The sequence below is a fragment of the Rhipicephalus microplus genome, chromosome X (genome assembly GCF_043290135.1).
Source record: "Rhipicephalus microplus isolate Deutch F79 chromosome X, USDA_Rmic, whole genome shotgun sequence".
In the NCBI taxonomy this organism is placed as follows: Eukaryota; Metazoa; Arthropoda; class Arachnida; order Ixodida; family Ixodidae; genus Rhipicephalus; species Rhipicephalus microplus.
Window position 1 is genome coordinate 142,215,220 of NC_134710.1, and position 27,419 is coordinate 142,242,638.

At 46.8% G+C, this 27,419-nt stretch overlaps 1 protein-coding gene across 1 annotated transcript in view; it reads right to left on the reverse strand.

Annotated features, from left to right (window-relative positions):
* Positions 1 to 344: 344 nt before the first annotated feature.
* Positions 345 to 27,419, reverse strand: part of LOC119176873 (uncharacterized) — a 33,333-nt gene continuing 6,258 nt past the window's right edge. The window contains exon 2 of the mRNA XM_037428216.2: positions 345 to 2,569. Within this exon, the coding sequence (XP_037284113.1) occupies positions 2,194 to 2,569 (376 nt within the window). The 3' untranslated portion in view covers positions 345 to 2,193. The remainder of the gene's footprint in view (positions 2,570 to 27,419) is intronic.

Here is a 27,419-nt window from a genome sequence, read left to right on the forward strand (position 1 = left end):
TCAAGGATTCCCCCCCCCCCCCCCGTTTCATAGGGGTAGGATCGCGGGCTGCTCCCACGTTAGGACGAGGAGGCCTAGCCTCACCACCACATCGTGGGCCTTTCGGACAGCCTTGAGTTGTATGAGAACCGGACTCGTGAGCCATAAATGAAGGAAATTTTAGGAAAAGTCTTCATTTTTTTCTTTGTAAAGAGGGGCACCTCCAGAGCTCCTGGTTATAATCACTGCGATTGTGGCAGTCCGGACAAAGTTCTGAAATATCGGAGTAATGGCTATAGGTTACGAGGCTAGGGTATGTTCTTGTCTGAAGCATGCGAAGAGAGATTGCCTGTGGCCTAGAACACTTTTCGTGTGGCGAGAGAAATGCACAAAAATATAATTAACATTCACTAGAAAGGACAACCGATTTGACTGGGCATGCTTATGTACAGAAGGAGAAAACTATGAATGTACCGAGCAGAAAATTTTAAAAGAAAGAGGTTATCTATAACTCAATCATATCATTACAAAAGTTAATAAACAATCACAGGTCATTAGAACAAAGGTGTACACGAATACAAGACAATATAAAGTCGCAAAATTTTGAGGATCAGTAGGGTCGTCATTTTAGTCTGTTAGGAGCTCTTTTGTTATTCTTTTGAATGAACTAACTGATGTTCATTCTGCAATAAATGAAGTATGGTTGGGTATTGATTTAGGATGTCTGGTATAAGTGAGCTTAACCGTTGGTCCCCGTAGTTAGTGCGAGATCTAGGTTTGTATATTAAGCTGTGACGTAAGTCATATGGTGTTTGTTTGACGTAATATGTATCCAAGAATATAGATGCATTTACTTTATATTGGCGCTGTATCTCTAAGCATAGCTTCTGTCTGTATAACTGATTGATGGGCAATATTTTATGGATTTTGAAATGTTGTCGAGTACTTCCGTGGAGTAGAGTGTTAGATATTGCACGTATGGCGCGCTTTTGTAGCACTAAAACAGAAGTAAGGTTTGTGACAGTCGTTGTTAGCCACACTAAGTAGCAGTATGTTAGTCGGGAGTATACTAGAGCATACTAAATTTGTCGCTCGATATTTGTTATTGTGTTAAAAAAAATATTAGCACTGTTCGTAAGAGACAGCCAATCGCTAGTCGTACAAAGGTGTCCAATGTTAGGTGGCTACTATCGGTGTCCCATGTTAGTAAGAAAAAAGGTTGAACAATTTGGTGGCGCGTATGAAAGGCTCTCTGCATTAGGTCCTTGGAAAGAATGCGGTCTGTGATTTACCGTAATTGAATGTTTCGCACCTTTTAGCTCTCAAGTGGCTTCACCAGAAAATTGGAGGTTCCATGTACCTTTTCAGGTTTGTGCGCCTTCATGGAAACAGAAACACAATGAAAACAGGAACGCTTCTTTAGCAGGAACTGCCAATCAAAAGACATAGCAATATATTCGCGAAGAGCCCGTGCCCTCCGCAGAAGTCAATAAGCATCATTTATTAATATGGGAACTGTAATTCACAAATGAAAACGCCTGGCGACCACATTTTCAAAATTTAACACTTGCTGTTCCTTCGGAAGGCAGTTTAATTCACGTGAGACCTCTGTCCCATTAGAGATGGGTCCCATTAAAATTTGTTTCTTTCCTTCATATTAGCGCTTCACTAATAGCGGTTTAAAACTAGCGCCACCTGACTGCAACACAGGGTAATCATCATAAAAAAGTCCTCCGGAAGCTCTGTACCTTCCCTCAATTAACGTGTTGAAATAAGTAATTAAAAGAACTACTGATTGCATTACTGTTCTAATCAGTATGCTGTATGACAACACGAAGTATCCATACGATTTTGCCTCGAAAAAAAAGCAGACGATTGATTCAGGTAAACTAGCAAATTTCTTAGTCAGTCGGCTCTCCTTGAGAAAACAACTTTGCATTTACGAATAATAGTGCTGGCGTAGGGGCATGTTCACAATAGCTGTTGCTCATCGCAAGTAACTTGTCGCTCTCAATCTTCCGCACACGCTTGGCTTGCGAGGTGAATAAATAGCCTACAGAGGCGCACGCATGCTTGGCATTGTATCATGCACAAGCCCCAGAAAAGTGGTTCCTAGGAGCCACCGTTCGTGCTGCGTGAATATAGGAGCCCTCGAAAGCACGTGCAAGCCACCGCCTATGGCGCGAGCAATGGGGCACAAACGTGTCGAATGCATCAGGGTGATTGGACGACCCTAGAAGAGGTGCCCACAGCGGACGAGTAGACATGCAGCACGTTCTTGATGACCCATTGGTCCTGCTTGAGAACATCTCGGAACTGGTCGCGGCTGATGCGTCCTTCTTTCTTGACGTCCAGCCGCCGGAATATCAGGCGAGTGCGGCGCCGGATGAAGTGCAGCTTGTGGTCCTCCATATCGGGCGACTCGCCGTGCAGCTGCCAGAGGGCCTCGACCACGTTTATCAGTTCGTCCAGGGTGACGAAGCCGTCGCCTTTCTGGTCGAACACGTCGAACGCCCAGTTGAGCTTGTCGTCCTCCGTCCCGATCACTGTGATCGCGATCGTCTTCACGAAGTCGCGGAACGTCACGTATCTGCGAGGAAGGAACGGAGACGGCACGCACGTGCTTCAGCCTTGGCTGCCTTTTTTTCCCGATTTCTTATTCGACGGGAAGAGGTTTAGTGGAATATACCTCTACACATGGGCCAACCAAACTTATTTAGAGTGAACGCTTTTACTTTACTTTAGAGGATTACTTTAGAGGATTTGTTACTACAATGAGTTTCGTCGGTGACGCAGTTTCCAGTGTGTTGTGTTTTCAATAGGTACCGCAGTCAACCGAAGGGCATTGTTGTTTACTACTACTACTACTACTACTACTACTACTACCACCACCACTACTACTACTACTAATACTACTAATACTACTACTACTACCACCACCACTACTACTACTACTAATACTACTACTAATACTACTACTACTACTACTACTACTACTACTAATAATAATAATAATAATAATAATAATAATAATAAAGCCTTTTAAACGTCCAAACTTGTTGGTGTATGCTATAGTGCTGACTTTCATGAAGGTATCACGCTGCCCCTATAAAACTTGATGCAGAAAAACACACACGAGCAGCTGCCGGAGGAGTTACGATGACTTGACAGCCGAGACGCCCACGACGGCTTCAAGTGCTTGAGTTTGAAAGTACGGCAGCATTAGAAGTTCGGCGAGACAAAATTGGTGTCTAGTAATGATATTGCAAGCAGTAAAACAAGAATACCGAGCATTTCATCAGACTTTCTGCTGATGGTGGGTTGTAGAGGAACTATGCCTCTTATGATGATAAAGGACGCACAACTTTATTTCTGCAAGCAGCCTGTATAAGTGAAAATAAGCTCGGTCCCGCCCGACTACATTATGGCTGGATGTCTCTTTGTTCAAGGGACGTTGAAGCGTCTGTGTGTCATAGTCTCCGTGTGTCATATTTATAACTAAATGGGAATCTCCGCGAATGTTGTTGCCAAATGACTGACGGAGCACGCATGCTAGTGTGTATGCGCTGTTTTTTTTCTTAGTAGCAAGGTGCCTGGTCATTACTTAGGCGGTCGTCAAACTCGTTTCCAAACAGCTTGCTAATATGTGATACTAATACAGGCAAACATCACCAACACGGGCATAACGTGACCACATATAAGAAACAAAACTGTAGTAATGTGTACTTTTTAAAAAAAGATCTGTAGCAGTTAAAAAACAAAAACATCTTTATATTACCACTTCAGTTGATGCCGATTAGCCCACTGCATGTTATCTGCACGTCTGACACAAATGTAAATGTTTCTATAATTATACAGGTTCATTTAGGTAGTTTTACGGTCTTCGCTACATATTAGAGCTACTGTTGATGTCCACATGCTAAGTGCATGTTAACTTTAAACGTTCAACAAACGTGCTGCACATGACTGCTAATGAACGTAAGTACATTGCGTTATGGCTATATATATATATATATATATATATATATATATATATATATATATATATATATATATATATATATATATATATATATATATATATATATATATATATATATATATATATATATATATATGCAGGTCACACAATATGAAGGGCACCTAATCTACGAGTAAAAAGATATTGCTTCCATGCGCGAGTACGTGGCGAGCACGTTGTTTACAAATAAAAGATAAAACGCATAAAAGATAAAGCACATAACATGGAGAGTAGTCCGACCGGTAAAAACAAGAAAAAAAACTATAAAATACTAATAAAAAAGACAAAGACGTTACAAAGCTGCTACGTAATCAACGGATACAGACAATGTAGTGCGACTTGCTGAGCAAGGTTGAAAAAAGATGGACAGGGTGATACAGGTTACGCGGATAGGCAACTAAGTTTTCCTACGTTTTCATTCAGACCAGATGCGACGGCGTTGAACTTATAGATGAGGAATGATTGACGAGCTTCTATATCATAATTTGTGCGGAAACCAGGTTCTAGTAATGTGACCTGTAGATTTTCAAAAGAGTGGCCAGGGAGGTGCACGTGTCTTGAAATGGGCAAGTGGGGCAAGGTGTTAGCATGAGATTTATGGTTGTTAAAACGCAGTCTAAAAGGCCGTTCTGTTTGACCAATGTACTGTATTTCACATAGCGCAAATTCTGTCATGTATATCACGTTCTTAGAATCGCAGTCAAGATTGCTTTTGATTTTTAAGGAAAAGTTGGAACCAGTACTGGTGACCTGTTCACATGTGCGCATGTACGGGCATACTTTGCATCGCGGTTTTTGGCAAGGATGGCACCCGATCATGTCAGGACTGTCTGCTTTCGACGATGAAAATATGTCTCGAATAGTTTTAGCTTTGCGATACACTGCTTTAGGTGGTTCGGTGAAAATGGTTCTTAAGCGTTCACTTTGCATTAGAATATTGTGGTGCTTTCTCAGCACATTCGAAACACGCGGAACTGACGCAGAATGGGTAAGGACTAAGTTTCTCTGCGGTGAGGGAGTCGAGTTTTTAGCAGCGCACAACAGCGTTTACGATTATGCATGTCGGCACGTTTTATTGCGTCATCAATTAATTGCGGCGGATATTTTTGTTTGACGAGAGCATCCTTTAGTGTTCCGCAATTTTTTTGAAACTCTGATTGCTCTGAGCAGATTCTTTTGAAGCGTAAGGCCTGACTGTAAGGGATGCTAGTTTTGCAATTTTTCACGTGGCTACTGTGAAAATGCAAATGCTGTTGCCGCTCTGTAGGCTTCCTGTATAGAGCAGTGGATAGCTTATCATTTACAATGGAAATGCTTACATCAAGAAAACTAAGCGTTGATGTGGAATAGGTATGAGAAAATGATATTGATGGATGGGCGTAATTAAAGTCAGATATGAATGAAAGCAAGTCCTGTTCAGCATGCGGCCAAATAAGGAAAATGTCATCAATCTAACGTTTATAATAAAAAAGTTTCAGCGCGCGGGTTTGCAAAAATTCACTTTCAAGCTGGCCCATGAATATATTGGCGTAGTTGGGTCCAATACGCGTACCCATTGACGTGCCGCTAACTTGGACATAGTGTTGCCCTTCACATTGAAGGTTATTTAGCTCTAAAATGAGCCTGAGCAATACTGCTAATGTGTTGCTGTCGATAAATTTACCCGGTGATGGTGCTTCATAGGACCTGGCGACTGCCGCTATTCCGCTTACATGCGGAATGGTGGTGTATACACCAACGTTCCGCATGTAGACGGAATAGCGGCAGTCGCCAGGTCCTATGAAGCAGCATCACCGGGTAAACTTATACACCAACGGTGGTGGCACGGGCTTCATCAGAGTATGAAGGGTATACAGGCCTTTGTCACTTTTAAGGGCCGGTAAAATCACACTGTCGATCAAAATTGTGATTGGGAAATACGTCAGCAGCCCCAAAACAACATTGTCAGCAAAATTTGATACGCGTGCTGAGTAAAAAGATCGCTGTCGAAAATTAAAGATATGAGCACGTATTCTGCTCAAGGAAATGTTTAAAATGCTTTTCAAGCCATACAAAGGACACGCAAAAGACAAAGCAAAAAATTAGTGTCGAATCAAATATCATGGGCACATCTTACGCACACAGTAACATACTAAAGGATTTTGATTGATACGTGGGGTTTAACGTCCCATAACCACCACATTATGATTATGAAAGACGCAATAGTGGAGGGCTGCGAAAATTTTGACCTCCAGCGGTTCTTTAACGTGTACCCGAATCTGAGCACATGGGCCTACAGCATTTTCGCCTCCATCGAAAATGCAGCCGCCACAGCATGGATTTAATCCCGTGACCTGCGGGTCAGTAGCCGAGCACCTTAGCCACTAGACCACCACGGCGGGGCATACTAGATGTACAGTAAACAAAATTCAACTTGTCACTGAAGTGTCAATGCCAAGTGTGAAGGCAGACTACTGCACGCACACATATAGTACGTGTATGCACACAATAAATTAAAATAAAAAGAAACGACGTAATGGGTGGGGTGGGGAATTTAGCGCATTACTGTTATGGACAATGCTATATAGGAAGGGAAGATGCGTCCAACGCTTTGGCTGGTGCCTAAGTGCAAAGCTTTGCACTTGTTAATCAGGTAGGACTCGTCAACTTCTCATTCGTGATGAGTTTTAAACAGGAAGGTTAAAAACATGGGCTCTGTGATCGTTAAAACGTAACCTGAATAATGGTGTTTCAGTTTGCCCGATGGGTCACTCCATGCCAAACATCCCAGCTGTTTTGGCGACCTTTTCAAATGTGTTTAAAAATTGTGCTGATTTACTTCATTGAAAACAGTGAAAAGGTTGAGTATTTCCGAAATAATTTTGTTAGGTCTTGCTTTTTGAACTTCTCGGAATGTCGTTTGGGTGTTGTTTGTTGAAAAATTCATTTTACAAGTACAACTCCTTTTTTCAATACCAAATTTAGTCTAAATGTTAGTTAAACATTTTTATGTAAGTTGTTTGAAGTTCAGTAAAATTAGTTCAATTTTTCTTGCACATGACAACTTCACAGCCGTAGATGCCCACGCTGTATGCAATTGATACCACTCTCAATTGATTTTGCCATATTCAAGGGCTCGCTCAAAGCTTAGAACCTCCGAAGCGTGTTTATACTCGTTCCTAGCACCGTTCGTCAGAGATTACAGAGTACAGAGTCAAAGATTACAGAGTCAAATTAAAGATTACAGAGTCAAAGAGTACAGCAACACCGACACTATGTTCTCACTCGGCCGGCTATCACTTTTAAGACCGACGAAAGCGCAGCCGGCAGGTATTCGCTGGAGTTGTCTGCGTCACTCGAACTCGGAACGAAACCACGTCACGCTGGTAGCACTGGCAGTCGTTCGTCGCGTCGTTGTCGTTCTAGGGTTGTATGCAAGATCAGCCGAGTTTCGGCCAAGTTCGCGAAACTAGGGATCTTCCCGAGCTCTGGAGAAACCTCCTTATGAACGAGCCAATAGTGCGATAAAGTTAAATCCACCCTTCAGTCTACTGCGTTTCATTGGCTACGATGGAACCAGTTATCGCGTTAAGAACGGTCGACTAAGTTGGGTGGTGTTTTCAAATCAGATGCATCTTCTTTCATTCTTTTTGTCGTTTCACTGAGAGCAGAAGTGCACCCATGAAATAAAAGCGTCAGAAACATTTCGTAATAGTATGTTTTAGATGCATGGGGTGTTTAATTTATTTTTGAAACTTTTATTGCCTGCACTAAGTCTGTGTTAGAATAATCAGCTTGGTAGCCTCTGAGATCAGTACCAGCCGAGCGTTGCGGCTCTATTCGCCGCGTCTGTGCAAAGTGACATACTGGCTGTGCGAGTGGACAAACACCGTCTGTTTCAGATGAACTAGGCCATAGAACGGGTCCAAATTTTCTTAAACTTAGAAAAGTTGTTGACAAAAGAATACGGCACGAACTTCACGTGCAAAGCCTCGAACAATATGTACTGGCGGGTACGGCTCCGAAGGGGCTGCGCTTGTCGCTAACACCATCGATGCATAACTTTGCCGAAGGGGAAATGAAACGGTGGAATAAAATTCTCGATCACGCCACACAGGAGCTAATTAAGGTCACCATCGAACACTGTAGAAAGACTCTAAACGCACTGACCGACGAGGAGCGGTATTTAAGAAATAACTTTTCTCTTTCGGAGTGGGAAGCTAAAGAACTCGACGTATTTGAGCACAAAAAAAAAAAACGGAGGAATTTGAAAAACTTAAGAGGACGAAATTTGCGCGGGACAATGTGTCACAAGCTATACCCACTGCTGCTTACAGAAAAATACCAAACCATCTCACCTTCAAAAAAATTTGCCACCACACCCCAAAGAGCCAAACGTTATAAACCTTTCCGACAAGGAACTTAGCAAAGAATTATTGAGTATACTATCACGCGGACTTACATTCTGCCCTGGCAACGGAAGGTATGATGAATTCACGCTCCTAAAAGACCTAGACAACTTCGCACGAAATTTACGATTGGAGGAATATTTCTTTGATAAACCCGAAAAAGATAACGCACTTTTTCGTGGGGTAATCGGACGGCAATGGACCCCAGACGCCAATAGAGATTGACATCTGGATCTCTATATAGACGCGGTTCAAAAAGATGTTATACATGCGTACAAGGTGCACAAACCAGGCATGAATAACATATCAAAAAGAGAAAAAGAGGCACTACTCACGTTGAGCAACTGCGAAGATCTCGTCATTAAACCAGCAGACAAAGGAGGCGCGATTGTTGTTCTGAATAGATCGGACTACATTGAGGAAGGCAAGCGACAACTAAATAACAAACAATTCTACAAACACCTTGACTTTGACCCTACCACGGAGCACAAAAAGATCATTGTAACAACCCTAGAGGATCTCACACGTGAAGGCGCCATTGATTCAAAGCTTAAAAAGGCACTTATTACGGTACATTCGGCGCCTGGTCGTTTTTACATGCTGCCGAAGATTCATAAAGAGAATAACCCTGGCAGACCCATTATATCAGGCACGGGAACGTTAACGGAACCCATTTCCAGTTATATTGATTCTTTAATCAAAGACATACCACCCACACATGAGTCCTTCTTGCGTGACACAAACCACTTCCTTCGGGAAATAGCAGACGTGAAAATTCCAGATGGTGCATTTCTCGTAACATTGGATGTTAGCTCACTCTACACAAATATCCCACATGACGATGGTGTAAGGGCGCTTGTTGAATCGTATGGCACACACAACCCTGTCGCTTATCCAAGCAAAAAAGTAATTGAAATTTTCACAAGACTTGTACTCGATTTGAACAGCTTTGAATTTAACAACCAGTACTATCTTCAAATCAGCGGCATGGCAATGGGTACAAGAATGGCCCCAAACTATGCTAACATATTTATGCACCACATAGAGTCCAATTTTCTTTCATCTTGTAATATCAAACCATTACTCTATAAATGGTACCTAGATGATATATTCATAATTTGGACACATTCGGAATACGAGCTCCTCAAATTCATACAGGCATTCAACCAGGTACACCCCAGCATTTATTTTACACACTCCTACTTTAACACTGAAATAAACTTTCTTGATGTACTCATTCGAGTTGACGATGGTGCGTTGGTAACTAACGTATACAGAAAACCCACGGACAGGCAACAATACCTGCACTTCAAAAGCTGCCACCCGCGACATTGCAAGACCAGCATTCCCTATTCCCAAGCACACAGATTCCGATGAATCTGCTCCCGCACCGAGGACTTCCACAAAAACAGCACACATATGCGCGAAGTACTCCTTAATCAAGAATACCCGCCAGCTTTCATCGAAGACGCCATCAAAAAAGCTGAAAATCTGGACCGCCAGATTCTTCTCAACCACCAGAAAAACGCCGACCAACACCGCAACAAAAACTTGCTATTAACTTTCACGAGCAACCCACCGAACATAAACAAGGTCCTAAGAAAACACTTTAACATAATGGAACAGAGCGTGCGACTATCCAAAATTTTCACTTCTCCTCCTTGTGTTGTATACAGATGGCCAAAGATATAAAGCATCATTTAATAAATTCAAAGATAGATGTGAAACCTCAAATTGGGTGTCACCCTTGCGGAAAAAGCAGATGCAAGGTATGCAAACACATGCAGACAACGACAGTGGCGAAAAGCACCCACTCGGATTTTAAGCACTGGATAAGAGGTGCACTAGACTGTGACTCAGACAACGTCATATACCTCCTGGAATGTGGGGTATGTAACAAGCAATACGTGGGCCAGACAGACACTCCGTTTAGAATTAGATTCAACAACCATCAGGCACATGTACGATCTCTGCCAGGCCTTCCACTTTCAAAACACTGCACATTAAAAGACCACAGCTTTGATGACATCAGGGTTACAATACTAGAAAACAACTTTCGAACAATCAGAGAACGGGAACAACGGGAATCTTATTTTATCTACAAATTTAACACGATAAAATCTGGAATAAATGAACACCCAGGCAATCTGTCAGCGTTACGACCGCTAAAAGACGCGAACGCTTCTCTCTAATCAGTCCGGTTTCATTACCACAATAATATTACCCGCTAACAAAGCTTTTGGCCTATGCATCTGACAACACAGAAATGATTTGCCTCATCAAGCACAGCCGGAACGCACAGATAAGTGGTCCCGGATGTCGTACAGTCCCCCCCCCCCTTTTTCTTTTCTTTTTTTTCTTCTTTAGGTTTTAACGCACATTCTGTTCCTTCACTGACAAGGAGACATTGCATATAATGAATATCGATGGCGGTGCATCAATCACCGGCTTTTTCATTCCTCCCGACGCCATCAGCACGCACTCGACGCACTTAAGCCCTCCCCATTAACTTATCCTAAACTTCAAAGAGGAACGAGCCGCCAGCGGCCTACACGGAAAGGTGAAATACAGGAACGGCGGCTCACTGCCCACTTGGGGAAGAGTGGGTGCGGGGGAGGTATTGTTGACAATGATGACAATGCTCATCTACCTCTGCCCTACTCTGTTGAGATGGGGCCCCTTTATAACTACCCCGTGTCGGTCTTGCTTCTTCTCCTAGATTTTCTATATTTTATTTAATGTTTGTCCTCCCGTTTCGCTGTTTCTTCTTCTCCCTTTTTTCTCTCTCTCTCTTTTCTGTGTTTTTTTCCTTTTTTTACTTTTCTTTTGACCCCTTCCCTCCTGTCTCGAGAGGCTATAAGAAGACACGGAACATGTGTAAATAGTATTATGCCTTGAAAAAGACGGGGTTCCCGTCGAAACGTCGGCACAATAAACAGTTGTTATGTGAAAGCGCATCTACCTTCATATATATATATATATATATATATATATATATATATATATATATATATATATATATATATATATATATATATATATATATATATATGGCAGCTGTGCCTTTTTACTCAGCCACAGCTGCCATTCACGTCTTCGCTCTCGTCTTTTGCCACCAACACAGCATGTCATTACCCTCTCCCCGAAGAAAAAAAAAGAAGAAGCATCGCATGAAAGCCATGGCTCCGAAAAACAACGAAAGGTAGTCAGAAATGTCTGCGTCCTTTGAAAAGAAAAAGGAAGAGATGAAAAATAAAGAAGCAAGAAAGTAATGCACAATTGTCTTGAAGGCTATCGCCACATCACAAAGTTCTTGACTTGCAGTCAACACGAATAGTACGGCTTCATCCTGGATACGTGAACCACATCCGAAGAGCGTGGTCTGCGAGAATGGTGTGACGTGTCTGCTCGGACAACTTCGTAGTTCACTTCGCCGAGGCGATGAAGAACTCGGTAGGGTTCGAAGTACCGACATAATTTTTCTGAGCGTCCCCGTTGATGTATAGGAGTCCAAACCCAGACTAGGTCACCGGGTTCGTATATTACTGCTCTGTGGTGGGTGTTGTATTGGCGAGCATTTTGATTTTGCCGCAATAAAATGCGAAAGCGCGCCAGCTGCCGGGCGTCGTCGGCACGCTGAACGAATACATGTGTCCGGGGTAATTATGTCCGGCACAGTTGGTTGCAGCATGGTGTGAAGCATTGTGGTGACGTCGCGGCCGTAAACCAGACGAAAAGGAGCAAAGACGGTGGTTTCCTGCAAAGCCGTATTGTAGGCAAATGTTATATACGGGAGGATTTCATCCCAATTTTCTGATCGTTGGCGACATACATCGAAAGCATATCTGCAATTGTTTTGTTAAGGCGTTCGGTTAACCCGTTAGTGTGCGGGTGGTACGCAGTTGTTGTTCGGTACGTCGTGCCGCTCAGCAACAGAATCTCTCGGAGCAACTGTGCCGTAAAAGCAGTACCACAAACTGTGATGACGACGGCGGGAGCACCGTGGCGGAGAACGATGTTCTCGATGAAAAAGTCAGCCACCTCGGAAGCAGTTGCTCGCTGGGCGGCTTGTGTTTCGCAGTATCTGGTCAAGTAGTCGGTGGCAACCACAATCCAGCGGTTACCAGCCGTAGACGTCGGAAATAGGCCGAGTGAATCCATCCCGACCTTTTCAAAAGGTGCGTGAGGGGGTCGCAAAGGCTGAAGCAGACCGGCTGGTTTCGTCGTTGGAGTTTTGCAGCGCTGACAGGCTGTGCATGTCTTGACGTACTGCCGGACGGTTTTCGTAAGTTTCCGCTAGTAGTATTTGTCTTTGATAGTGGGGCCTGAATTTCGTTATGGCCCATACAATCGCCAGACATTCTTTTTCAGTCGTCGAGTAGTTCTTCCCCGCAGATGACAACGTGTGGCTAGCGTAGGTGATGACGCGTTCCACGCCATCTGGATATTGCACGAGAATAGCTCCGAGGCCAAGGTTGCTCGCGTCAGTGCGGACTTCTGTGTCTGCTTCGGTGTCGAAGTGACCTAGGATCAGTGGCGTTTGTAGGCGTTTTTGAAGGTCGCGAAAAGCGCCGGATTGTTTGGGGCCCCAGACGAAGGTGACGTCATCCTTGACGAGTTGTTGTAGAGGGTCGGCGATTTTTGAAAAGTTCGGCATGAAGCAGCGGTAATAACCACAAAGTCCCATAAAGCAGCGTATATAATGCTTTGTTTTCGGTATCGGGAACAAAGCAACTGCCATAGCCTTGTCAGGATCGGGGCGAAAACCACTTCTGCTGACAATGTGGCCATGAAATTTCAGTTCTTCATATCCAAAATAACACTTTTCCGGTTTCAGAGGGAGGCCGGCAGTGCGAATAGCCAGAAGAAACGCTTCAATCCACTCAATGTGCTGTTCAAAAGTCATAGAAAAAACGACTACGTCGTCTAAATACACTAAACAAGAGTACCACTTCATACCACAGAAAACTGCGTCCATCATTCGTTGGAAGGTGGCTGGAGCGGAGCACAGGCCAAAAGGGAGAACTTTAAATTCATAGAGACCGTCTGGTGTAATAAACGCTGTTTTTTCTTGGTCCCGTTCATCTACTTCAATCTGCCGATATCTGCTACGGAGATCCATGAAAGAGAAGTAACGGGTGTGTCGCAGGCGATCCAAGGAGTCATCAATACGAGGAAGAGGATATACATCTTTTTTCGTTATCTTGTTCAGTTACAGTAGTAGACGCATAATCGTAATGAACCATCTTTCTTTTTAACCAGAACAACTGGTGACGCTCAAGGACTAGTCGATGGTTGAATTACGTCGTCGTCGAACATTTGTTTCACTTGATGACGGATAGCATCTTGCTCCTTCTGCGACACGTGGTAAGCATGTTGGCGCACGGGTTGCACGTTGGGCTCAGTGGTAATTCTTTGCTTCATTAGAGGAGTCTGCCGGACGTTCGAAGTAGTGGCAAAACAGTCACTGAAGGATGAGTGGAGACTGAGGAGCCTTGCCCTCTTAGGTTCTTCCAACTGGCGATTGACGTTGAGGCGACTAGTCACGTCAGTATCGCAGCTATTCTGAGTCGAGATTGTCGTAATCAAAGGGAAGGCGTCCAAATCATCCAATGCCTCCAAGTAAGCTATGGTTGTGCGTTTTGCAAAATGCCTGTGTTCGCCACCGAAGTTCGTAACTAAAACCGTAGTCTGGCCATTTCGCAGTTGAACGAGGCTTCGAGCAATTCCCACTTCCTGATCAAGCAATAACGTCAGGTTACTTTCGGCGATGCCCGTAATTGACTGCTCCCGTGGACACTCAACAAGCACGAAGATACTACTGCGAGGTGGCAACGTGACGCAATCATCGACTACGCGTAAGACCACGCCACAATGTTCGTTTTCAATGTCGGAATCTGGAGAAACACAGTTAACAAAACTGACGAACAAATCACGCCGATTAATTATCGTTCCATACTCTTGCAGAAAATCCATGCCCAAAATGACCGGCCGAGAACAATTGGGCAGTACAAGGAATGATGCTACAAAAGCCGACGCACAAATCTCAAGCCTGGCGGTGCACCTTCCTATAGGGGATACGAGGTGTCCTCCAGCGGTGATTAGTTGAGGGCCGCCCCACGTTGTCAGCACCTTGTGTAGACGGGTGGCCACTGAAGCACCGATCACCGAGTAATCAGCTCCCGTGTCGACAAGTGCAGTCACCGGATAACAGTCGATGGAAACGGTAATGGCAGTGGACGTTCTGTTGGCAGTTTCACAAACAGGCCTCAACGGCACGTCGTAAGGCAGCGGCGGAGGGTATTTGTCGGTTCGCGTGACAGCGGCCTCACCTCCGGAGGTCGCCGTTTTCAGTTTCCCCGGCGTGGGCTTGCGCCACTGACACCAGGGGACCCAAAGGCGGGTCGGGAGCGGTGCGTTAATGTGGATGGACGGGGTGATGGTGACCGTGACTGTCGTCGCGGCGGGACAGGAGCGTGATGACTACCTTCCAAGTAATCCGCAATTTCTTGTGGGTGCTCACCATAGCGTGGACAACGTGCATCTGGGTGGAATCCCCGTAGGCCTATTCGTTGGTAGTAACAGTCGCGGTACATGTGTCCAACTTCGCCACAATGGTAGCACAAAGGACGATTGTCGGGTGCACGCCAGACGGTGGACTTTCGCGGGCCAGGACGAAAATCGGCCTGAGAAGGCAGGCGATGGGCTGGACTTGGAAAGCGTCGGGGGGTCCCAGTAGGTGCATGAGCAAAATGTGCCGTCGACGTCGTAGAGACGCGTAGGGCATCCGCGTAGGAAAGCCTGGGAGGTTCGACTTGCGAAGGTGCTGAGGAGTGAATGAACTGCCTGATTTCGTTACGAACGACGTCCGTAAGAGCAGCGCTACTGGGAGGGGACGCTAGAGGAAATTTCCGAAGTTCTTCGCGTACAACTTGCCGTATGAGTTCTGTGGGGACCTCCCTGTTATCACCTCCTGGTACAAGCGAGCACGCAGCGGACATGGCCGTCTGACTCTCATACTGCGACACCCGCTGCCGAAGCATGCGCTCCATAATTGTGGCCTCACGTATGAACTCGGACACGGTCGTAAGAGGGTAGTGCACAAGGCCCGCGAAAAGTTGCTCCTTTACGCCTCCCATTAGCAGGTGCACTTTCTTGTCTTCTGGCATGTGGGGGTCAGCCCATCGAAACAATCACGACATTTCTTCGACAAACATGGCGACGCTCTCGTTCGGCATTTGAAATCGCGAAGAAAGTGCCTGCTCAGCTCTCTCTTTCCGTTCGGGGTTACTGAACGCCTCGCGAAGGTGCCGATGGAATTCCTGCCAACTTGTGAATGAAGTTTCGTTCTTCTCATACCACACTCTTGCCGCGTCTAAGAGGGAGATATACATGGTAATGCCATGCTGTGTTGGTGCAAAAGACGAGAGCGAAGAAGTGAATGGCAGCTGTGGCTGAGTAAACGGTCCTCCACTCGAGTTCCTGCCTATCGTTTCCTCTCGCGACAGACTGCTGGAGGTTGCTTCTGGTTCAGCACCAGCAGGCATAAGACGTTGCAGTACAGTACCCAGCACCTCCACCAGTCTGTCGCGAGAGGAAACGATAGGCAGGAACTCGAAGTGGAGGACTTTACTCAGCCACAGCTGCCATTCACTTCTTCGCTCTCGTCTTTTGCCACCAACACAGCGTGGCAATATATATATATATATATATATATATATATATATATATATATATATATATATATATATATATATATATATATATATATATATATATATAAGGGGGTTTATCGTCTAAAACCAACTGCCTGGTTCAAGGGGCGTCAGTCACTGTCACGAGCTTCGCTCTTCGTCGTAGTCGTCTTCTAGGTGCTCCGACGAGATACTGTCTCTCTCCCTCTTCCCCACTATAGTTGGCCCGGTGGTCAAGAGGAGCCATCCTGGCAACTCACAGCGAAGCAAGCACAAGGGGATCATAGTAAGGTTTTAAGCGGCTGATGTGGACTGTCTCACGACCACGGCATCGTCTGTCATCGACAGGTGTCACTGGTTCGACGACGTAGTTGACCGGTGACCTGTATTGAACGATGTGGTACGGACCATTGTACTTGGATGCAAACTTTCGAGAGAGGCCGGGGGACTGGAATGGAATCGAAAGCCATACAAATGAGCCTACGGGGAAGCTGTGGGCAGGCTTGTCTTGGTCAAGTCGTTCTTTTTGGAGACTTTGTTTGACGGACGTAAATGAACGCACTAATTGGCGGCACTCTTCGGCACACTGAACAAGTTCGGGGGGCTGGGTGGTATTGTAAAGCATCTGGGCGGGAAGTAAGTATCGTGTCAAGCATAGAAGAGGGCTCACAGCCATACAGTAGAAAAAAGATTAAAACCCAGTAGTTGCTTTCGTGGCCGTATTATAAGCATACGTCACGAAAGGGTCACTAAGTCCAAATTAGAGTAGTCGGAGGACATGTACATAGAGAGCATATCACCGAGCATGTGGTTAAAGTGCTTCGTCAAACCATTTGTCTGTGGGTAATGACTTGTAGTGGTGCGATGAAGAATATTGTACTGAGAAGCTCCTAGACTACTTGCGATAGAAACGCACGCCCACGGTCGCTAAGCAGCTCATGTGGCGCGCCTTGGCGAAGGACAAGGCTACGCAAGATGAACAACACGACATCACGAGCAGCAGCGGTTGGCAAAGCGGCAGTTTCAGCGTAACGGGTTAGATGGTCAACGGCCACAATAATCTTGCGATTTCCAGCAGGAGTACAAGGTAGTGGGCCGTAGAGGTCGATGCCGGTTCTATCAAACGGCCGAGCTGGGCACGGAAATGGTTGTAATTCGACAGAGGCATGCCAAGTTGTTTTCCGTCGCTGACACTTAGTGTAGCAGCGCATGTACTTGCGAACGTACGAGTACATTCCACACCGAAAAAATTGCTGGCGAAGCCGGTCGTATGTTTTCAAAACGCCAGCGTGCACATTTTGAGGGTCTGCGTAGAAGTACGCGCGCATGTTGGAGCGCAAATGGCGAAGTATAACAAAAAGCCATTTTTTACCATCTGGCTGATAGTTACGATGTTACAACATGGCATCCCGTATCGCATAATGGGGAATTTTCCGACGTAGTGCACGAGGTAGACGCTGGCCTCGTGTCACCGAAGACGAGGAGAAAACGTCGATGAGCGAGGCTATCCAAGGGTCCTTGCGTTGTTCCGAAGGCATGTCAGCGCTGTCGATGCTGGCGATGGTAGCTTCGGCAAAAGAAACAGGTGCAAAGGCTGAAGGAAGGGGTGAACGAGAAAGAGCATCTGCGTTGGTATGCTTGCGGCCTGATTGGTAAATGGTGTGAATATGAAATTCCTGTAAACGTAGCACCCAACTTCTAAACCACCCCGAAGGATCCTTCAATGAAGCGAGCCTACAGAGTGAATGATGATCTGTAACTACATCAAATGGGCGTCCGTATAAGGACGAAATTTTTGTAGTGCCTAAATAATGGCCGAACATTCCTTTCCGGAAACCGAGTATTTGTGCTCTGTCTTGGTTAGGGTGCGACTGGCATACGCAACTACATACTGCGAGAGGCCAGGCTTGCATTGAGCGAGGGCAGCGCCAAGTGCTATGCCACTGGCATCCGTGTGCACCCCGGTTGGAGCAGTAGAGTAGAAGTGGCGTAAAATAGGTGGTGAAGTAAGGAAATGGCGTAATGTTGCAAAAACATCATCACATGCTGGTGACCAATCCGAGAGGTGTCCATCGCCAGTGATCAGCTGTGTCAGTGGCGCGATTATCGAAGCAAAGTTCTTCACAAAGCAGCGAAAGTATGAGCCCAGTCCGACGAAGCTGCGAAGCGCTTTCACGGTCGAAGGCTTCTGGAACTTAGCGACAGCACGAAGCTTCTCTAGATCTGAGAGGACGCCATGTTTTTAGACATCGTGGCCAAGTATTGTGAGCTTCCCAGCTCCAAAGTGGCACTTCTTGATGTTTAGTTGAAGGCCTGCGCTCGTGAGGCAGCTCAAGACTTCGCTGACACGATGGAGGTGGCTGTCGAAATCAGTGGAGAAAACAACGACATCATCCAAGTAACATAGGCATGTCTTTCATTTTAGCCCACGCAAGACGCTATCCATCATTCTTTTGAAAGTAGCTGACGCATTACAAAGGCCAAAGGACATTACATTAAATTCGTACAGCCCATTGGGCGTCACAAAAGCAGTTTTTAGACGATTTCATGGTGCCATGGGGACCTGCCAATAACCGGACCGTACGCCTAGTGATGAGAAGAATTCAGTGCCTTGCAAGCAGTCGAGGGCATCATCGATGCGCGGCAAAGGGTACACGTCTTTAAGCGTAACTTTGTTTAAACGGCGGTAATCGACGCAAAAGCGAATTGAGTCGTCTTTTTTTCCTCACAAGTACCACAGGTGAAGACCAGAGACTGCTGGACGGCCGAATGACGCCACCTTGAAGAATGCCGGCCACTTGCTCGGTGATCACACGACGCTCAACAGGAGATACACGGCAGGGACGCTGTCGCAGAAGCGCTTGGGAGCCGGAATTAATGTAAAGGAGAACGGTGTGCATTCGGCCTAAGGACGTCTGCTGACAATCGAACGAGCCGCGAAACTGGCGAAAAGTTCTAGAAGCTTCTCGTGGTGTGGTTCTTCAAGTTCGCCATCAATTGAGGGGCCAAGCAAATTAATGTTTTCATGAACAGGTGAACAGGCACATGTCGTCAGTGCATTAAGCTGCAAATCACTTTCACCGTCAAGGCCGAAAATGGAGGAAACGTCTAAGTCTTGGAATGTTCCAATACATTCTCCACGACACAAGGTTGTGGGAGACGGCAAGGGATTTGTGACAAACAAATTGGTAGCGCCCATCGAAATATCTAGAACTGCAAACGGCAACGCGAGGCTCTTGCGACTTTGGAACGTTTGGGAAGGCGTAAACAACACTGCAGGCTTAGACACATCGTCACAAGACACGGGAAGAAAGGCTGCGTTAGTTGGTGGTATGTTGATGTCGTCTGCGACAAACAGCTTGTTCAACGGAAGTTCCGGAGACGAGGCACACAACGCAGAGAAGGCCACTTCAACACGAGCACAGTCGATAACCGCATGATTACGAGACAGAAAATCCCAGCCGAGGATGACATCATGAGAGCATGCCTGTATCACAAGAAATTCAACGGTATACAAAACATCTTGGATGAGAAAACGGGTGGTACAGGCAGCTGTTGGTCGAATATGGTGAGCACTGGCAGTACGGAGGGACAATTCCTTTGGCGTCGTGGTAACCTTCCGAAGCCTGCGGCAAAGTTTTAAATCAATTACTGAAATAGCAGCACAATTGTACACAAGCGCAAGGGTACGGTAACCATCCACAAAAACTTCGATCAGGTTTGTCGGAGAAATGCGAGGACTTATTATTTCAATAACGACGCAGTTCGTGCCTCGGGAACTGCGGCATCTAGTTTTCCGCGTCTGAAGCGCAGGGTCGATGGCGCATACGGTAGAGGGAGCGACGTCAGGGAGATGTAGATCGGTGACTGACTGATTGATTGATTTGTGGGGTTTAACGTCCCAAAATCACTATATGATTATGAGAGACGCCGTAGTGGAGCGGTCCGGAAATTTCGACCACCTGGGGTTCTTTAACATGCACCCAAATCCGAGCACATGGGCCTACAACATTTCCGCCTCCATTGGAAATGCAGCCGCCGTAGCCGGGATTTGCTCTCGCGACCTGCGGGTCAGCAGCCGAGTACCTTAGCCACTAGACCGCCGCGGCGGGGCGGTGACTGACTGAGGGAGGCCGGTCAGGTGAAGAGGATCCTTGTTGACGCGCCGTGTAGTTGAAGCGCCGAGAATCGTGCGACCATCTTTGCATGGTTTCGCTGTGAACGAGAAGGCGGTGGCGGCACAAGCGAGCCACATGTCTTGCGTAACCGCAAGAATAGCAAATCGGGCGGTTGTCTGCGGTGCGCCACAGATTCGGAAACGCCGCAATTTGCCGGCTGGACGGAACTGGTGATGACCAAACATAGACCGGTGAGGTAGCATAAGTGGGCTGTCAAAGTGCTCTGGCTGCAACGACTTGCGCATACGTCAAGGGTGCGGCCTCCAGAGATGGTGAACGAGCGAAAGGAAAAGCGTCAGCTACCTCATCTTGTATGACGTGCCTTATGGCCGGGGCCAAATGATCTGGGGACGAAGGATGCGTTTGGGCTGGTTCGGGCGTGCTCGATAAAATAGAGAGCTGCCGAGCGACCTCTTCACGCACGAACTGCTTTATGCGAGCCAACATGTCGTTCTGGTCTGCGAGAGTCAAGACCGCGATCAAGTCGCGTTGTCCCAGAGAGCGCCGTGTTTGGGCACGTCGCTTTCGCAATTCGTCAAAACTCTGGCACAAGCTGACGAGACCGGCTATGGTTTGTGGGTCCTTGGCTAACAACATTTGAAATGCATCATCGCATATACCCTTGAGGATTTGTTTGATTTTGTCAGCTTCGAGCATAGCTGGGTTTACCCGCTTGCACAAGTCAACAACGTCTTCATTGTAGCTGGTAAAGGTCTCTCCTGGCTGTTGAGCGCGCTCACAAAGTCGTTGTTCTGCGCGAAGTTTTCGCCCAGCAGGGTGGTCGAGGACTTGCGAAAAGCAGGTCTTGAATGAATTTCAGCTGGCAATGTCGGCTTCGTGATTGCGCAGCCAGAGACTAGCGACGCCGGACAATTAAAAGATTACATAGGTCTTCTTAGCCGCATCGTCCCACTTGTTCGCTGCGCTCACTTTGTGGTAAGTAGCCAGCCACTCCTTAACGTCTTGGCGGTCAGTGCCGCTGAAGATCGGTGGGTGACGCAGTGACCACATGCCGAGAAATGTGGAGGCGGGAACTTGCGAGGTACCTTGGGTGGGAGGGTTCTTCCGGCATTTCTGGCACTGGATGTAAGGTACGACTTCGCAGTTCCAGCTTCGAAGACTACCACAGCACTTCCACCCAATTATACTTAAGGGGGCTTATTGACTAAAACCAACTGCACGGTTAAGGGGGCGTCAGTCACTGTCACGAGCTCAGCTCTTCGTTACAGTCGTCTTCAAGGTGCTCGGGCTAGATACTGTCTCTCTCCCTCTTCCCCATTACAATATATATATATATATATATATATATATATATATATATATATATATATATATTGTTAAACAAGGCAAGGTAACTTAATGGGGGTTTTTAATCGGCCCTGAGTCCGCGATCACAGTATAATGATGATGATCTCCACCGCCATGGCTCGTACCCACTCAGAGGGATCGAAGTGGAGGCAACGTCGTCTTTATTCTCTACCCACGCTTGCCTTGTTTTTCCTGGTAGTGATACTTCTTATCATTTCCCCGGTCTCAGACGAAGCCCTCTGGGCGAGTCATTCTTGCATCCTTCGTGTAAATGGCTTCAGGCGGGCAACATGCGTCACCTCTGTCTTGCATGAACGTCGGCCACTAGTGGCGACACGTGCGATTTCATAGCTGACCTCGCTGAGACGATGGAGTATCACGAAAGGACCGGCCTAGTGCGCCAGTAGCTTTTGGCTCAAGCCACGTCTGCGTATTGGGGTCCACACCCACACTAGATCACCGGGGGCATAGGTTACATGCCTGTGTTGACTGTCGTAGCGAGTTTTGTAGGACTCTTGCGCGGCCAGTGTACGTAAGCAGGCAAGTCGACGTGTCTCCTCCGCACGACACAAAGTTTCCGCAATTGTTAAAGCGTCATGGACGACAAAAGGAAAGATAGTGTCCAGCGTATGTTGAGGTGAGCGAGCGTAGAGCAGATAAAAAGGGCTGTAGCCTGTCGTTTCATGTTTCGACGTGTTGAAGGCGTACGTGACGAATGGTAATACTTCATCCCAGTTTTTGTGGTCGTAGGCGACGTACATTGGCAACATGTTGATCAACGTTCGGTTTGTGCGCTCGGTGAAGCCGTTAGTTTGTGGATGATACGCAGTTGAGTTTCGGAACTTAGAGGCACACAAACGAAGTAATGATTGGACAATATAAGCGGTAAATTGTCGTCCACGGTTACTTATTATCACGCAAGGAGGTCCGTATTGGAGGATGACTGAATGCAACAGGAACTACGAAACCTGGACTGCCGTGGCGGAGCATAAGGCAGCCGTCTCGCAGTACCGCGTCAGGTAGTCGGCGCATAAAATTATCCACCGGTTACCTTTTGAGGAGCGTGGAAATGGTCCCATCAGATCAATGCCGAGAGGAGGAGGAGTAATTGAGGAGGGACAGGGAGGTTAGCCAGTTCTCAGACCGGCTGGCTACCCTGTACTGGGGAAGGGGGTAAGGGGGATAAAGGATGAGAGAAAAGAGACGTTGTAAAAAAAGAGAGAGAAGGTCATCAGAGGATCCACGACACTGTTTACAGTCTGTCTCTAAGACCACTTGCCCACAGAAAGCGCAACAATGCTCTCAATGCCTTGCGTGCAGAGGACGGTCTCGGCCAGTGTCCTAATACCCTTTCTTCCGACAATTGGCCATTGTCTATTCTATTTAAAGCTTTTGACAGTTCTTTTCTTGGCACGCTGAAACGGGGACACTCGCAGAGAAGATGGGAGAAAGTCTGTGCGCAGCCACAGTTGTCACATGTCGAGCTTCTGGCCATTCCGATTCGAAAAGAATAAGCATTCGTAAAGGCCACCCCAATCCACAGACGGGACAAAAGTGTCTCCTCTGCTCTGGTTATTCCTGATGGAAGACGGAGCTGTAGGTGTGGGTCCAAAAGATGAAGGCGGACGTTGGTTAATGCCGGTGAATTCCACTGAGCGAGTGTCTGTTCTCGTGCAAGTGATCGAAGCCTTGCAGCGGCGTCCGTTCTTGATAATGGTATAGCTACACAAGGGGCATCATCATGAGCAGTTTGGGCTGCTTCATCTGCATGGTCATTTCCATCAATGCTGCAGTGGCCTGGTATCCATTGATACGCTATGTCATGTTGTTTCTCTATAGCCCGGTGATGAAGCAGTCGTATTTCAGCAATTAGCTGTTCGTTTGGTCCATGACAATATGGCGAGGCAATGCCCTGTAGAGCTGCTTTGGAGTCGGAGAATATTGACCATGTCTGTTGCGGTTCTTCAACTAGGAACTCCAGAGTGGCACGAATGGCGGTGAGTTCTGCCGTCGTGGAGGATGTCAGATGCGAGGTCCTGAACTTTATCGTGATGGATTTCTCCGGAATTACCACTGCGCCTGTTGAACTTGTTGAAGTGACCAACCCATTCGTGTAAATGTGAATGCGTACACTGTGTTTCTCATTCAGAAACAGTAATGTCGTTTGCTTTAGGGCCAAATTTGACAAATTTTTCTTCTTTTGCATTCCGGGGATGGTTATCAGGGCTTCCAGTGGATGTAGACACCACAATGGTAACGACGGTCTTGCTGCGTGCGTGAAGTTCGTGGGAATGACCGTGCGATGTGGGGCAATAATAGAGCAGAACGCAGAGCATGGCCTGGAAATTGGAAGGGAGGTGAGGTGATGCGATTGAATCCGGGTGGCATGTCTTATGTGCGTTCTTAAAGCATCGACACGAATGTAGGTTGTGATAGGGTGTTCGTGAGCGATTGCGACAGTCGCTGCTGAGGATGCGCATCTCAGAAGCCCGAGGCATATTCTCAGTGCTTGAGCTTGTAATGACTGGAGGACGTGTGCGTTTGTTATGCGGGCCTTGCCAAGCACAGGTAGGCTTTAGCGCATGAAGCCAAGAAAGAGTGCAGCATACAGTTGAAGCATGGCTCGTACCGATGCACCCCATGATTTTCCCGCAAGAAACCTTAGGACGTGGGTGATCATAGTCAGTTTCTTCTTCATGTGAGCGATATGAGGGCTCCAAGACAAATAACGATCTATTGTTACTCCCAGGAAACGGTGAGTCTTTTGATAGCTGATTGTGTGTCCATTAATTCTGATGCGGTATGGCGTCATTGTCTTGCGCGTAAATGCAACTAGGGAGCATTTTTCATATGACAGCTCCTGTCCTCGTCCTTGAAGGTAGTTTGACGTCAGTGTAGCCGCTGTCTGATCCCTGGCTCGTACGTGTAGACGCGTGACCCCTGATGCCCAGATGCAGATGTCGTCCGCGTATATCGACAGATGCACGGAGTGTGGCAGGACGTCAACGAGGCCGATGAGCGCAAGATTGAAAAGTATGGGGCTTAGGACCCCACCTTGAGGTACGCCGCGATAAGTATGATGTTGCCTTGTTGCGCCATCTTCTGTCTGAACGAAGAAGGTTCTGTCCTTCAAATAGTTGTAGATCCATTGGTAAACGCGGCCTCCCAATCCAATGCTGCCCAAGGCGTCCAGGATAGTTTCATGTAATACATTGTCGTATGCAGCCTTAATATCCAAGATAAGTGCCGCTGATAATATCTTTAGGCTCTTCTGCTGTTGTACAGACGTGACAAGATCAACAACATTGTCTATGGAAGACCGTCCACGTCGAAAGCCGGTAAAAGCATCGGGGTATATATTGTTATGTTCCAAGTACCACTCCAGGCGAGTCAGCACAAATTCTCTCCATCACCTTTCCAAAACAGCTGGCAAGCGCGATGGGGCGATAGGAGGCCATGTCCAGAAACGATTTGCCTAGTTTGAGCAGGGGCACAAGGCGGCTGCACTTCCACGAAGGAGGAACCAAACCGTTGCTCCACGAGTCATTGTATACAGCTAGAAGGGCACGCCGAGCTGTTCGTCCTAGGTTAGCAAGGGCCATGTAAGTGACTCCATCGGGTCCAGGCGATGACGAGCGCTTGCATGCTGCCAATGTTGCCTGAAGCTCCTCTAGAGAAAACATATTGTCCATCCGAGTGTCTCTGGACGCCGGCGCGTTTCGTAGGTTACTCATGTTGATGCCGGACCCCTTGTTTGCAACCCTGGCACAGAAGTCTTCCGCTACATCGATTTCACGCCGGCCTTTGTGTTGAGCAAGGCATTTGAACGGACGATTCTGTTGTGGCAATGTTCGTAGGCCGCGGATCATTCTCCATATTTGCGAAAGAGGTTTATGGGGATCGAGCGACTCGCATAGTGACTTCCATCGTTGCGACTGTAGTGCATTGATTCGACGTTGAATCTTCTTTTGTAGACGTCTCGCTTCCCTCAAGTCGTAGATGGATTTTGTGCGCCTATAACGTCGTTCGGCGCGACGACGGATCGCGCGAAGTCGCTCCAACTCCACCTCATATTTGCAAAAATCTGGCAAAGGTCGACGATTAAACATTGCCTCTTGAATAGCGGCCTTCATTATACCTTCTAGGCTTTCAAGAGAACCTTCTTGGTTTCTCTCGCATTGCTTCTCTGTGGATGATCTGTACTTTGACCAGTCTATCCGTGAAGTGGGCGCGATTTGCGACTTGCTTAGCTCCTTGATTTTTATATAGGTGGGGATGTGGTCACTGCCATGCGTTTCATTGTCCGCAAACCACTGCATCTTGGTGTTTAGGCTACTTGACACAAAAGTTAGGTCGAGACAGCTACTATATGTCAGACCCCGTAAAAACGTGGGAGCGCCGTCATTTAAACAATATAGTTGGTGGTCAGATGCAAAGGAGGACACATCTCTTCCCCGACGGTCCATCTTTTGGCTTCCCCACAGGGGGTGATGAGCGTTAAAATCACCGGTAATAATCCATGGCCCAGGTGTCGCTGATATAATGGCGCTTAATCTTGCTGGGTCGAAGCGGCCTGAAGGCTAAATATATACTGCCACTAGCGTGAAGTTCACGTTCTTACGCTTAGCTGTCAGGCACACGTATTGGTTGCTGTCGTCCGGTGTTACTGGATGCTCAATATATGTGAGTTCGCACCTGATGTAAACAATGACCTTACTGGTTTCGTTATGGGTTGCAGATCTGAAAGCCTCGTATTTAGAAAGTCGTATAGCATTCTGAAGACATGGTTCACAAATTACGATAATTGGAAACTGATTCTTGAAAACATATGGTCGAAACTCCGAAATGCGGGGTTTAAGACCTCAGGCATTCCATTGAAAAATTGATGCCTCTTTCACTTGTTTACGGAAGGGCTGCAGAGAAAGAGCCATGGTGCTTCTGTAGATTTGATAGCACCGAGTTCAAAGCGTCCAATATTTGAAGAGCGCTGTGGGCAGCCGGAGTCTGAATATTATTCAGGAGCACTCGAATTGTCTTCATGAGGGTCTTAATCACGTCTATTATTTCGTTATCTTGACTGTGATGACTTACTCGCTCTGAAGTAGCTTTCAGTGGGTGATGCTGCCCCTCTACTGGTGGTGTCACTGACGGCAGCGCTGGCCACGCGTCAGGGTCAATGTTTCTTGCGTCTTTCTGAGGATGCTTGTTGTTGGCACTTGTTGATGCTTGTGGTGGTGAGTGCGTAATATGGGGTATCGGTGTATCCCTGGCCTTGGCAGAGGATGTCCTAGGAGTTTTCCTATGGCGCGAACGCCGACGTCGCACTTTGGCAGCAGCCTCCCTGTGGGTAGAACCGTCTCTGGCCATTTGCCTCAGCACTTGCATCTCCTTCTTCACATTTGGGCACTGCTTTGATGACGCCTCGTGAGGACCTTGGCAATTGCCGCATTTGCAATGTTCTGCCTGGCAGGCTTCCGTGTCGTGCAACTCCGAGCATCGGGAGCACACAGCAGAACTTGTGCAAACAGCACTCACGTGTCCTATTTTACAGCACTTCCGACACTGAAGAGGTTTCGGCATGAACGGCCGTACTGTGTGTCGAAAATGACCAACTCTTACTTGAGTTGGGAGGCTGTCACCCTCAAAAACTAGTTTCACGCACCGTCAGTTCCCGAGACGGCGGGCTTGCAAGATTATAGTAGCTTCCGTCACTGGTTTGATTGGAGTGGGAAAATCAAGATCGCTGATAGAAGTGTTGACGTCGTAGATAACACCTGCCCTAGAGTCCTTGCCATCTGGTATGAAAGAACGTACGTTGATGTTCCCGAGCACATTCACCTTGGTCAATACG